The sequence below is a fragment of the Rhinopithecus roxellana genome, chromosome 17 (assembly GCF_007565055.1).
Source record: "Rhinopithecus roxellana isolate Shanxi Qingling chromosome 17, ASM756505v1, whole genome shotgun sequence".
Classification (NCBI taxonomy): Eukaryota; Metazoa; Chordata; class Mammalia; order Primates; family Cercopithecidae; genus Rhinopithecus; species Rhinopithecus roxellana.
In genome coordinates, this window is record NC_044565.1 from 93317534 (window position 1) to 93332502 (window position 14969).

General features: G+C 34.8%; 1 protein-coding gene across 8 annotated transcripts in view; it reads right to left on the reverse strand.

The window, feature by feature from the left end:
* CTNNA2 (catenin alpha 2) overlaps positions 1-14969 on the reverse strand; it is a 1154891-nt gene that overhangs the window by 34624 nt on the left and 1105298 nt on the right. For 7 of the 8 annotated variants that reach the window (XM_030921679.1, XM_030921677.1, XM_030921678.1 and 4 more), the window contains 2 exons: positions 9732-9837; positions 5593-5727 (listed from right to left, as the gene is read on the reverse strand). In XM_030921679.1, the coding sequence (XP_030777539.1) occupies positions 5593-5727; positions 9732-9837 (241 nt within the window). The remainder of the gene's footprint in view (positions 1-5592; positions 5728-9731; positions 9838-14969) is intronic. The other variant, XM_030921682.1, reaches the window with a different exon arrangement.

The following is a 14969-nucleotide window of genomic DNA, read 5'->3' on the forward strand; positions in this document are numbered from 1 at the left end:
TACAAGCAGTAATGCCCCCAAACTAAAACAGAAATTACTCCTCAGCCCACAAGTTTAGGTGTCACAATCGAATCAATCCATAGAGTAGATCGAAGTAAGGTCAATCCACATCTCCAGGTAAGGTAAGAAGAGTTATTTGCTTGATTTGCATCCTAGCTTTGCCACAACACGGTATGTTTTCTTATTTTAAAATGAGTACATTGGAACATAATATTTCTCTATGCATTAAACAATTCCATTAGATAACCAACTGCTTTAATTACATCAATGAATAACTGATTTTTTAAAATGGCCATAAGTGATAATATTGGTAAGTTTAGGGTGACCATCACAGAAAATGTAACTGAAGAGCCACTTCCTATAGTGGAGCAATATACCAGACTCCTTTGTACAGGACTGTTTGAATTCAGAGAACATATACAGGTGCAGTGCAAAAGACACAAAGCTTTCCATGATGCCCAGCACCCAAAGAAACTTTCACTTTTCTTATTAAAATTCCTGTTAATTTCCCATTTCTTCCAAAAATAACAGTCTTGAATCGGTAAACTGTCACTTTTAAAACTCTGGGGAAATGAATGTTCAGTGAAAAACCATATAAAAGTTATTTCCCTCTGAGGGTGTCTATAATTTGGGTTGTGCAGAAATCAATGACCATTCATACTGGTATGAATGTAACTAAGGAAGGCATAATGCAGGAATCAGAATTTAAATGGTACTAGTTTCACTATCAACATATTGGGGAACAGGTTTTGGGGAAAATATGGAATTATGCAACAACTCATTTTACTAGCAAAGTATATTCAAATAACTACTGCCATTCTGTAAATGGTAACTACTCATTTCATTTTCTTAGTCACAATTTCTCTACTATGCCTAACATCCAGATTTACAATCTGAGGTTTGTTTTTATCTTACTCTCTCTAGGTTTGGACGCTTCAACTTTTCCTATGTAAGGGAAGGTCCTTTAAGCATGGAAGGTCTGGATAAAATTATTTTGAACTGTTATGAATTCCTAGAACACATACCCTTTTGTTCAAATGAAATACTAACATGCTTTCCAAACCCAAATTGAAATAGCTAGCAGCTTTAGATTTTTTCCATTACTGTTACACTTTGATCCATGAATATCATGAAGAATTGACTATAGACAAAATAGAAGATATAAAAATTAAGAAAAAAAGGTTGCTTAATGTATAGGTCTACACAATTAGATGCAATTCTTGTTTCAATGGCTGTTTTAGCTCATTACAAAATACTGGCACTTTTTAAAAATAAAAAGGAATATACAGCTCTTCAAATAAAATGTAGTTATCATCTCAACAAACCATATATATATTGTACAAAATATATCCCACATTTTCTTTTCCCTAATTTGTATTGGATCAGATAGTGTATAGTTACCAATCTTGTTCAGTTCCTGACTACTTCACTAAGGTTTGTTGAGAGTGTAAGAGTAAATGTCAAATCAGTTGTGCTCCGTGTTTGTATGCACATATGCATCTTTGAAGATATGCCAGTGTCAGGTAGAATTGATTTTAATATTATCAGTTTCCAGCATTTTTAGGAATGTATTACCTATACCATGAATATTCATGTTGATTATGATTAGAGTCCAATTTTTAAAAATAATGTGAAACATGGGCAACAAGAATTACTGTAATTGACCCCTCAGTCTCCAGTGTTCTCTACCAATTCAAATCCTACCAGTGTCACAAGAATAACTTGTTCACCTTGCCAAACCTCTCCCCTAAACCCAGTTGAGAGGCATTCAGATTTGGAAAAGAGATATTTAAATGGCAAAGAACAAAAGTACATATTAGGGCAAGCTTCTCAGTCTCTCAGGAATAGGTCAGTAATTCATTCCTTCAGCCCAAGGACTTAAGCAACTAGCATTCCTCACCTCCAAACTTGATTCAAATATTTTGTTAATATAAAGACATTTATAATGTAATAAAATCTATTAAAATTTGTACCATTTTTGTGTACATTTGGCCATAAATTACATCCTCGTCTCTCCTGAACATCGAATTCCTGATCAAAGTAGGGTTATTGCTGTTATGTTCTGACTTCATTGTTATAATGAGGCTCCTGTTATCCTTTAACTTTAAAAAACAGTTTAGGTAGGCTCTATCAGGTTTATTAGAATGTTTGATATTCAGTACGCATAATTTAAAAATCCTACATTAGTAATTCTAATTTTGTTCAGAATCATACGCAATGTATAAATCTTTTGGTAGCTACAAAATATTAAAGGTCATAGAATGATTTTTATTTTTCCAGATCCATGTATACATCTCCATTTTTAACTTTAAAGGCGCTAATTAAACCCTGTGAAACCTAGCAAACAAAAATTAGTCAAAAACATGATAATTAAATATACAGATAATACCCATATTATGATACTGGAACACATTTGAATTCAAAATAGTATTTAAATACTAAAAAATACATAGCTTAACTTTTCTTCCATAAGATAATGCTGTCACATTTAATGGCCATTATTTGCACTAAACTAATTTATGATATGTTATGCTTGACTTTCTCTTTTTTCTTTTCTTCAACATTCTTCCTTTATGCCTCTTCTCTTCTCTCCTCCCCTCTTTCTTTCTTTCTGCTTTCACTATTCTTTTTTTTTCAAAAAGCCTGTAAACTGGCTTAAGAATTTAATCAAACATTAAACTAAGCAAATAAATAAAGCCAGTTTATAGACTGTTTAATCTTCTGGAGCTCAGTTACCTCTATTTTCACTTTAACAATTCTATCATATTTTTTCTTTTCCATTACTCCCTTAGTAACCAGGTTAAGCCGAATTGGCTCACACATGCATTTTCTACTTTAAGAAGAATATCACCTTTTGGTTACTGAGACAGGTTTAGGCCAATGACAAAAAAAAACCTAATTGCCAGGTAGAAAACCAATGGTATTTCTTAGATAGCAGTTGAGTGGATGAGCATACATAGGCACACATCCTGCACTGCTTTATTTCTGTAGTTCGCCATCATGATGCCTGGAGAGCTTTAGTAGCCATTCTCCTCCAAGACCTGTTGAATTATCTGTCCCCACCTCTCAAGCCAAAAGCAGACACAACACAAGAGGCCTTTCTCAGTTTGTATACATAGAATCACATAAAACAAAAACACGCTGACATAAGACATAATTGTGCATTTTGCTTAACATATGTTCATCATGCCAGCATAAGACTAAAAATGTGACTCTCTGTTTTGACATCAAAATCACTTTTCTTGGCAAAATGGAAATAATACGTCCGAATCTCATTGCTTTGGTAGAGAGGTTGACTTCTAACAAATGTAACTTTCCTGGGGGCTTTCATACATTTCAGAAAAGCCATGGCTTTGAATCCCATGTGCATAAACACAGGGAAAAAAGAAAGAAGATTTAAGTATTTCTTTTTTGATTGTACGTTAAACTATGATGGCTTCTCCTGGGAAAGAAAAAAACAGCAACTTTGCCATGCCATGTGACAAAATAAAAGGGTGTAACTTTCTTGGCAAAATCATTGAAAATGTGTGTGTATGGGGTCTCCCATTCTTGACTCTTTCAGAACTTTGAAAGCAGTCATTTGTGGCTATTTTGCACAGTAAGCATATTCATTTTTTTTTTTTTTTTCTCCATTGGCCATCAGTGAAGGAGCATGAAGAATAAGATGGAGGCAGAATTGGCAAAGACAGCAGACTACAGATGTAGGTGTGGCACCAAACAGCAATCAAGCTTGGAATAAATCATGAGGAAGCCAAGAGCAGGCCCATGACCGAGCATATATAGCAAACTTTTTATAATGCATTTGCCTTAGAATTATTATCAAGTTGTACAACATTCTTCTAAAAGAAGCCTTCTCCCATGCAAGGATTTATGAACTGTGCCAACAAGACTCAAAGAAGGAAACAGGCTTCTTGATGGTGTTCCCAATCTCAAACACCTCTATAAAAGCCAACAGTGCAAGTGATAAAAGCCAGTGATGGTTTGGACTACATCTAAATGAGGAAAATACAATGGCAATGAAGCTTTGGAGGCAGTGACAAACAATGGGTACTGAGAGGATGATGGAGAGCGGCTCTGCTAGTAAAAATTGCCCAGATGAGGTTGTGGAGTCTGAGATCCACAAAGATGCTTTGCGCATCCACGTAAATAATAAGATTAGAAAGTAACAAATAAAAGCACACAAGGCAAGCTGAACAAAAAGCACTCAGTTCCACAGGGGCTATATACAGATGGACATGAAAGCTGAGTGGTATGGGAAACTATACCATCAAGGCTGAAGATAAGAAAGGCAGCAAGGAAGATGCGATGATTTGATCACTTCTTGGTGAGAGAATCTTGGTAATTACCAGCTTGGCAGAAAGGACACATTGCAAGACAGATTGCTCTTGGTTGTTGAAGAATGTTGAAGCAGGATCATGTTGGAAATGCAAAGAGGTGACTGTGCTTTGGGAAGAGGCACAAAATAGCCAATTTACAGGGCTCTAGGTGGGACTGCATGAAACAGGCTTTCCAGATGGTGTCTCTATGCAAGCCAGATCAGTTCTTTTCCCAGCTATGTTTTCTGCAACTCAAACAATATGGGGACAAAAATATTTGGGTTCAAGAATGATTTGTCCACATATTTTTACCAAATGGCCAAACTTCTAAATTTCCAAAAATGGCTTCAGGAAGAACTGAGCTTTGTGATTAGTCGGATTTTCATAAGGTATTCACCATGCTGATAATATTATGTGCCTGTAATTATTCACTTGAAATGGTAGCATCATGTATGACTGGGAAAAGAACTAAGGTGTCAGAGCCACGTTTCTGGACTTGCAAATAATTTGCAACAAATGGCACCCTGTGTTGAGAGAAAGGGGTTGAGGGAGGAGAAGAAGCCAAGGTGAAGAACCTCAACACATATTTGGAAATCTTGCCAAGAAACTTGTGATTCTTCTAAATATTCATTGAACTTATTTCTAGGAATGTGACAAAAATGGACTAGATCATTATATTTTCATGAGAAACGAAACACTGGAGTGATTGAGCAAAGAATATATAATTGTTAGCGTTCGACAATTATGTTAGTTTTTGGCAACAGCACATCAACCTGTATTAAACTCAAACATCTTCTGGCTTTCAAGGGTTACTGATAACCTAGTATGCATTGGAACCTGATGAATTCCTATTGTTTTCATCGTCTCTAACATGTGAACACAATCCACACATAGAGAGTCTGGCTCCCGAACAGAGAATGAAAATTACTAGCACTAACAAAAGGAAGTAGACTCACAATGAGTAAATATACAAAAGCCCCAAATAATTGTAATAGTCACAGCTTGGCAATGAGTTTCCAGACTACAAAATTAGTTTTCTTGTGAAGAATGGAGATTTTACAAGGCTAGAATAAACACAGGGTAATTGGAAAATCAAATTGCTCTTTGTGAGTTATTGTAAGGTCTGGAATAATGGTGATAATATTAAAAAAAAAAAAAAAAACCCTCCCTATAAATCACTGTAGTTTGGTGTTTTTAGCAGTACTGTTGCCAAGAATGTTTGCCTTGGAAGTACAACGGTGGGAACTTTACATTGTGAAGCCCAAGTCCAGCTTACCCCTGACACAATGAGCTCTCCTCCCAGATTCTGCACTTCTGCCTTCACCTTGCTGCAGATATTAAGCTGATGACAATACAAGGCAATTCGTTGAAGGTAGGCTAATAAATCCTGCTTACATGCTGAATCAGGACACTATAAAACATTAAAAGAGTGATCTTGATTAGTAAGTATTCTTCAGTTTCTAACATTTGTTATAGAAAAGCTGCAGGAAGAAAAGGTTTCAGTGTCATATACCTTAATTACATTCATTTAACTTCACAGGCATTTTAGAAAGGCCACAGACTGTAGTTTAGAATGGTTGGTTCTACTTTAATAAAATTGTATCAGAAGAATATCGAAGATATTCCAGAAAGTCTTATTGGGACTTCTATACATGTTTGAGTAGTTTTACCTGCTGTCTTCTAAACTCTAAAGAAACCTAAATATTTTACATTTTTCTTCAACTTTCACTATGTGAAATGTTATTTTAATGCAGAGGACCAAAGGATGCTAGAAGTAAATCACTTTGTGTGGCAGTCTCTGCCAAGCATAGGGGACAGTTTCAATCCAGTCCTGTCGGCAGAAGAAAATCAATTCGTTTCCTTTGATTCTTTAATAAATGTATCATTCATTTATGAAAAAGTTTATTACACTTATTGGAATTTAATATTTATCAAACTTTAAGCAACAAAATAACCTGCCTTTAAGTGAGAGACTGAAATGGTTCATGACCACTCTAAGAAAAACAAATTTGATAGAATTATTTGAAGCCAGCTGAAAGAAGTTCGTAAGAGTAGCAACAGAGTCCTTTAATGGATGCACCAGAGTTAACTCTGGCTAAGAAGTCTGAATTTTCATTATGACCAAAGTAGGCGGGTGTCCATCAAGCACACACAGGGCTTGGCTGAACACTTCTAGAGACATTTACGTGACTCCTGAAAACATTTCTGAGGCTCCAGTGCCAATGGCTACTGAAGAATTGAGATACCTGTATATTTCTTTTGCTATCAAAGGTTCAGTTTGAGCTACTTCCAGGTCATTTAATTGTTCTTATCAATTTGGCACTTGTAAAGGATATAAAATCACCAAATCCTTGAAACTGTAAGAAATAAGTACCTACAGCCACAACTAAAGTATCTTATTTAGAATAAGAGGATGGGAGAAAGACTCTAAGTTTCCCTCAAGCTCAAGAAAGGAAATTCTTTTATCAATACTGTAAAGCCAGTGATTACATATAACCATCTATTGAATAAACGATAAAGGGATATTTTTTATATTTAACACTTACCATTGTGGTATTTTTTCACTAACTGCATTTATCAAGAAAGAATTCCACAGAGACTGCTTTTAGCTTCTTACAAGTACTTCATACTGTAATATTTATCCTACTCCAGGGACCCATACACAGAAAGGAATTAACTTTAAAATGATATCTCCCCAGAGGGCTGACAAGGCTTTTGATACAAATACCTTGCAGCAAATTAAACAGAGTTCTATCTCAATGGAACAGTAATTAGAAATGCAACAGTCCGTAAAAAGTTTATATGGCATGCATATCTCCAATGTTTATAAAATATTTTCTGTCAAAATAAATGTAATTAATCCAGTCCTTGGTAATACTCATTCTATTCTATTATTTAAACCAAAGTAGTTAAAATACACATTTAAAAAGGCATGATGAATCAAGAAAAGTAACTACTAAATCATGGAAATAGCTGCAGCATTTGATAACATTTTTCTGAATAAAAGATTTCTTTATCAAAAATTGCAAGTTATTTCACAGCTAATGACAATAATAATGCCACAAAGAGGGTTAGGTTTAAACTTCATCTGTTTGAGTCACTGTGAAATAGCATTTAAATACTCTGTCACTTAATCTCAAAATAAATTTAGTATCCTGGGGTGTGTGTGTGTGTGTTTGAGTGTTTGATGTGTTTTTCACATATCAACTGCTTTTAGTTTTGCTTCAGGTTGCACAGTTAGTTGAAAATGAAAGCCCAAAAAGGTAAAATCAAAAACAAAAGTCACAACCAAAGCTACTGAACTTGAGGGGCCCGAAGATGCTGAGAAATACTTTTCGCCATTGAGATTTAAAGTATAATGAAACAGCCACTCAAACTCCATTCATTTTCACTCCCAAGAAGTCCTTCCTAGCAAATTGGTGGGTGGTCAATTTCTGGTCACTCTACACATCGGAACTCTTCTCAACATTTGCAGAAAAAGAATGTGGCCTTTTCTAGTTGGTAATTTTTTTGTATGCATATTTTCAAGTAAATTCATTGTCTCTTCCTTTCTTTACGTGAACTTTCTGGAATACTTACAGAAGTCTGTCAAAAAACAAAACCAAACAAAACAAAACAAAACAAAACAAAAAACCTCAGTTTATGCTGTGAAGCCTCATGGTTGATATTGCCCTGAAATTAGGCAATAGCAATGGGTTAACACTCGCCTCCTACAAACTGTGAGAGGTTCTCAAATTATCATAGTACTTGAGTTATCTCAACCAGTAAGTGTTTCTCCAAAAGTCAAAAGTCAAAAAAATTTCTTGGATTAGCCATCTTATATGTAAAATAAAATTGAAATGAGAATTCATTGACTCTTAGGTGCAATCCTGATAGTAAAGTCATCTGAGGTTTTGTTTGTTTTGTTTTCTCAGCCTTTACAAGATGTGTGAATTTGGTATTGACTTGAATGAAGGATGTTAGAGCCTGGGATGCTGAGGCAGTAAGTATTTAGAGGAAGCAACCCTTATATGTAGGAATGAGGGAGGAAAACTATAATAAGCAACACAAAGACTCAGAAATCATCAGATCATCAGAGACTAGAGCCATATATGGAGAAGGATGCAATTCTCTTTCAATATCTCCAGCTTGCATCAACGTACTGCAGTATACTAAGCAAATTCATGTTAATATTTCCATGTAGATAATAGTATATATAATATTTTATTTCCAAAACTTATATTTTTGATACAATCCATCTGAAGTGGTTCCAACTGTAAACCACTGCTGCTTATAGGGATAATCAACAGTTAGTTACCTGGAAAAGTCTACTCCCTAACACACTCTTACAAGAAATGGACTATAATTGCAACAAGACATTTAGAATAGAATTTTAAAGTTCCCATTCAAGCCAAATAAAAAGAAAAGTATGGAAATAAACATTCAAGGTCAGGACTCTTTTAATGTATATCCTAGTTTGGTTTGAAAGCATTAAGAGATATTCTTGAGAATTTCATTTATCTCTGATGCCTCTGAGTCTGGGTTATAATAAGGCTGAAATCTGAAGGTTCTTGATCATGTGGAATAATCCCATTTATGGTGGAGCATAAGTTATTATGAATTATGAAGAGTATCATTAGAGTAAGATCCATATTAAATAACAAAAGGTGAAGTTCTACTTTCTTCTTTCTATATTTAAAAACATGATGTTCTCCCAAATTCCACAACTTGTTTCTGCCCTTTGATCTCCAAATGTCCCTGACTGTGCTACCCCCAGTTTCCATTCTAGTCCTGGAAGAGACCTTGACAACTTCTTAAACCATCAAATCATGACCCATCACATCCCTAAAGCTCTGCTAATTCAGTTCCCTGACCACAAGACAGGTTGCTCTTTTCTCTCCTTTATTCATTCTGTCAGTCAGTTGAAATGTGCAATCTAAATTTCCTGGGGGCGACAGAAAAATAAAATAAAGCAATGAATTAAATATATATATTTTTAAATGTGTTAAGTACCATGAAGTAAACAAAAGAGGGCATTATGTAGGAATCTCTAAAAATATATTTAAACCAAGAGCCCAACAATGAAAATTTAAAAATCTGCTTTCCCCCCCTTCATTATGCAGTATAGTTGCCTTTCTCAATAGGGAAGGCTGGGACACTCCATGACGCTTCAAGGGCTGATGTCTCCTAAGTAATGTGTTCTTCTTTCTCAAGGAATTTTGGTTAGAAGCCTTAGCATTCTCTCCAGAGCTAAACCTACCTTTGCCACCAGCACAGTGTCAGGAGAGTCAGATACCAGTGTGTAAAATATCAGTGATTCTCCCCTCTGATTCATTCCTCAGAGGCATTTTATAGGGTGCATAAAACTAATTACAAAACCCAAGCGCTAATTAGTGATTCCACTCAGCATGTGCCCACTCTTCCCTCTTCTATTACCTGATCAGCCACAGCGCGGGCTAATTTGTCCATTCGAGAACCTGCTTCGGCAATTTTCTTGGCAGCATTAATGACATCAGATGTATTTTTCAATGGGCCTTTGCCTCTGAAACAACATATACAACATAATTAGAAATCCACTTGATGGGAAAGAGACCAACCTACCGTATCCTTTGTCCAGGAGTCTAGTGTTGTATTTTATTTGGCACTGGCCACATTAGTCTAATTTTGAATATTTTCTTAACTCTAGTTTCTATGTTAAGTCATTTTTTGGAAATATTTTCCCATATTTTTATGTGCATGTTCACATTTTATCTTTTACATTAAGTTCTGTATTTTTAAACAATGGCTGATTATAAAAGATGATCATCACAAGAGAAATGAAAATTTTATAGTTGCTTACCATGTACCAAAAACTGTTGTACCGCTACCTTATTTTGACTTTATAACAACTCTACAAAGTAGGTATCATCACTCCCATTTAGATAATACAGTGAGCCCAAAATGATCTAGGTAACTTATCCAAGCTTATACAGGTCATAAGGAAAAAAATCAAAATTTTAAGCAAAGTCTAGCCAAAATACATGCACATGCATTATCTTCCTAATTATGTCCAGCATTTTATATTCTATTATTTAAATTTTAAGTCCAGTTTGGCATTTTGAGAAGCAATGATCTCTTGCACATAACTGGGAACTGTTTGGCCAGAATTTCAGAGTTTTGTTGGCTTGTGTGCTTCCAGTACTGATTTATGAAAGAACGTACAAAGCACAGAGTGACAGTGAATGTTTTTGTGCTTCCAAACCATCACCCTAATATTTTCATATAAGGTTTGCAATTAGGTGAAGTGTTTAATATGTCTTTTAAATATTTATTATAAGGGAAATGGAAATTACACTACGTCATAAATCTTTAAACAAAATGTGGCATGTAACACAACTTTTCTTTCCCTTTTTGTGAGAGGTAAAGCATAAATTATGTTTATCATTTTTTAGCATCATTAATTAACCTGGTCTCTTTATGTGCATAAAAATCAACGTGTTTTTTAAGGCTGCAAGATTACATTCCTATAGTTAGAAATGTGGTGAACTGTACAGAAAAACTATTCAGAAGTGATTATTAGACCTTTATTAGACCGTGTAGGGTTATACAGAAAGGGCAATGATTGCTATTGTTACATAATAACATTTTATAAAACAGAAGACAAAATGTCTCTCAGTAAATGAATGATATTTTGTTCAATTTCTCTACTAATTCCCCTTCTTGGATTTTTCTACATTAGTAAGTAAAATATACTGGGTTTGTATTAATATTTAAATACAGAGACAGACACACAACTTAACGTATTTCATTTTGTTGTAGTGACGTTAACTCTTCCACAAAGTACTTTGATTTTGCAGTTGCTATTTAGATTTTAAAACACAGAGAGTAATTTCACATGTGAATTCTATGTAATACGGATGAGTTAAAGATTCTGTGACAATCTGTTTGCTATTCCCTAACATATTTTTATTAGCACAAAATAAATTGTTCTTATTTTTTAAGGAAAGCTTGGATACAGAATCTGTCCATGTTTAATAATATCCTCGTTATTCATATTTCTAACTTCTAGACCTTAGAAAATCTATTTTCTGATGTTTACTCTGACACAATATTTGTTGTAACTTCATCTTAACCCATTCAATAAGACTGCATTCTGTTTGATTTTGCATTGCTAACGATTGTGTATTTCAAGAATTTCAAAGTATCTTGGAAAATGCTTCCTCATGAACCTTCCATAGTAACTTCCAACAGCTGACTGATTCTGACAAAATGTTCCAAGTTAGTGAAGAATGTCCATGTAGACCCTGCATCTGCTTGATGCTCAGGACCTCATTTTGTAGACAAAGAATGAAAAGAAGCATGTCGTTTTGATTACACCAGAGACTACAGTTCATAGACTTACTAGTATGTTAGGAAAAAAAAGTTTGAGACTTTAGAATTCACGTTGTAGACTCAATTCAAATTCTTGGAGTCGCAACCTGGGTATGAGGGTATATTTCATAAAATTAGAAAGCAAAATAGAAGTTATGAGATAAAATATTTTCTCATTTTCTAGTTGGGGAAGCTGAAACCTAGGGAGAAAGACAAAATAACATGCCCAAATGACACTGCTATGCACAGAGAGAAACAGGATCGAAGTCTATGTGTCCTAAATCACAATTTAGTACACTTTTTGCTAAATACGATTCATTCTGAAGAATGTAAAGTAACATGCTCAGAGAAAAACAAGTAGCCTTAACTATATACATTAATACGCAAGTTACGGCCGGGCGCGGTGGCTCAAGCCTGTAATCCCAGCACTTTGGGAGGCCGAGACGGGCGGATCACGAGGTCAGGAGATCAAGACCATCCTGGCTAACCCGGTGAAACCCCGTCTCTACTAAAAATACAAAAAACTAGCCGAGCGAGGTGGCGGGCGCCTGTAGTCCCAGCTACTCCGGAGGCTGAGGCAGGAGAATGGCGTGAACCTGGGAGGCGGAGCTTGCAGGGAGCTGAGATCCAGCCACTGCACTCCAGCCTGGGCGACAGAGCGAGACTCCGTCTCAAAAAAAAAAAAAAAAACGCAAGTTACAAAAAACACTGATTAAATAGATGGCTCAAGAATTCAGAAAGAAGAGGTTGGGAAAAACTAATAAAATTACAAACAGATCAATGAGTCAGCAAACAAAACACTAGAAGTTATGAATAAATCCTAAAACTAACTCTAAACCAAAAAGATATAGAAAATATATTTAGAATGCTATCAAGAAAAAAATAGGAGAAAAATATCCAAACGTAAAAAAGATGAGAGCAGCAACCTTAGAAGAGAACAATCTTAGAAAAGCAAAAAAAAAAAAAAAAAAAAAAAAAAAAAAAAAAAAAAAAAAAAAAAAAAAAGTATCATAAAGCTGCTTTCTCAAATATATGTAAATAAACGTGAAAACAGAAGAAATAAGTTTCTAGGAGAATTTATCAAAATGGACCAGAAAGGAGATTTTGAAAAATTGGAACAGTCTGATTTCCATGGAAGAAAGTTGTCAGATAGAACTCATTAAAAAAAAAAAAGAAAGAAAAATATCAGTAAATCCAGGTAGTTTCTTATAGGAGTTAACTAAACCTTTAAAGAGAAGATAATCTCAATGCTATTTAAACTCTTCCAGAATATCAGAAGGAAAATAATTTCATTAAGTTACATAATATTGATATTGTCAGAAGCAATGAAAAACTATTTAAAGATGCTCACTTAGGTAGTAAAAAAAAAAAAAAAAAAAAAGAAGGAAACCCAAAGAAATGACAGAATTGACATGAGTGCTGAATAGGCTCATACATAGGAGAATTACTTGTTAGGTTTTTAGGAACTGGGCAAGCCAGTTGACATGTTGGGAGCTTAAAAATCTGCCACGATGGGAATATTTACTTCATGGACATAAGCAAATGCTACAAAGTTCAAAGCTCCCCGCCCCCCCCCCCCCCCCATAGACTATCATCAGATCTTGAAAAAGCTCAAGGTAATAGTTACAACTAGTTGAGAATAAAGGTATTGTGACTTAGAAAAGGTATACGAAGGTTTCTTGAGCTGGGTGATAGTTGTACAAGTTACTTTAATTAAAGTCATATATTGGCTGGGCATGGTGCCTCACACCTGTAATCCCAGCACTTTGGGAGGCTGAGGCTGATAGATTGCTTGAGCTCAGAGGCTCAAGACCATCCTGTAGTCCCAGCTACTTGGAGGCTGATATGAGAGGTTCGCTTGAACCCAGGAGGAGGAGGAAAGTGGCATATTAATTTTTCTGCAGATATGTTCAGTCGTTTCGATGTTAAAATGTATTCACTTGTCAAGCTGATGGTTATAAAAAATGAATTTTCATTTCTGTTATGACAGAAGAGACTGAGTCTCCATCATTTATTGATCATTATTAATGATTTATATATTTTCTCCGAGTTGTCTTCAAATCTTTCGCATATTTTGCTATTGACTCTTTTTCTAAATTGCTTATCTAAGCTCTTCATGTATTTTGGATTCTGATCTTTCGTTATATTGCAAATTACTTCTAGTCTTGGCTGTATGTTAGGTTTCTTTTTTTACAATTCTTAAAAACATAAATTTTAATTTTATTGTAGTCAAATGTATTAATCATTCATACTATAGTTTGTGCTTTTCAAAGTTCTTTTGTTCCTTCCTAACACAGGAACAAGAAAACACTACATGTTCTCAGTCATAGTTAGGAGTTGAAAAGTGAAAACACATGGACACAGGGAGGGGAACAACACACACTGGGGCCTGTCAGGCTTGGGGAGCAAGGGAAGGAAGAGCATTAGGACAATAGCTAACACATGCAGGTTTTAAAACCTAGATGACAGGTTGATAGGTGCTGCAAACTACCATGCCACATGTAAACCTATGTAACTATATTCTGCACACATATCCTGGAACTTAAAAAAACTCAAAAAACTAAAAAGGGATTTACTATAGGACCCAGATATTTTGCTCTCAGACATTTATCCAGAGACATAAAAACTTGTATTTACCCCAAATCCTATACATAAACATTTACATCAAGTTTATTTGTAATAGTCCCAAACTGGAAACTACCCAAATGTCTTTAAGAAGCTCTTCCTTATCCCAAGGTAATTAAAAATATCCTTCCATTTTATTCTAAAATTTTAAAGTTTCCTTTTTATATTTAGATATTAAATCCACCTATAGTTTATGCCTTTTGTATAGGGTAAGATAGGAATCACTCTATTTTTCTAACCAGTAACCAATTGTCCCTTGACAATACATTGAAAAGTTAATCCTTTCCCAAACAATTTTATTTTAAATTTTATTACCTTTTATCTTTTAATTCTGTATAAGTAAATGTATTACTATAAAATATAAACACAGAATGCAAAAATACCCAGAAAAAGAACATGAGAAAAATTGTCAACTGCCAAATTCAATTGTCTAAATATTCATGAAAATTTGAGCTACTAAAATGCAGTTAAAGTCATGTGTAAAATGAAGAAAATTATTTGAATCATCTGGGAAATCCTGAATATCTCATATGTGGTTCTGAGTATGATGTAACACCTTCTAAGAAAGTTCCAAGGCCCAGGTTTCTTTAAATGAGCACAACATTAGTGACATGACCCACTTTCCCCACATCGTGAACAGAAGAGAAGGGAAATAGAAAAAAAATAGTCGGGCCATTTCTGGGGGTGGGGGACCAAAGT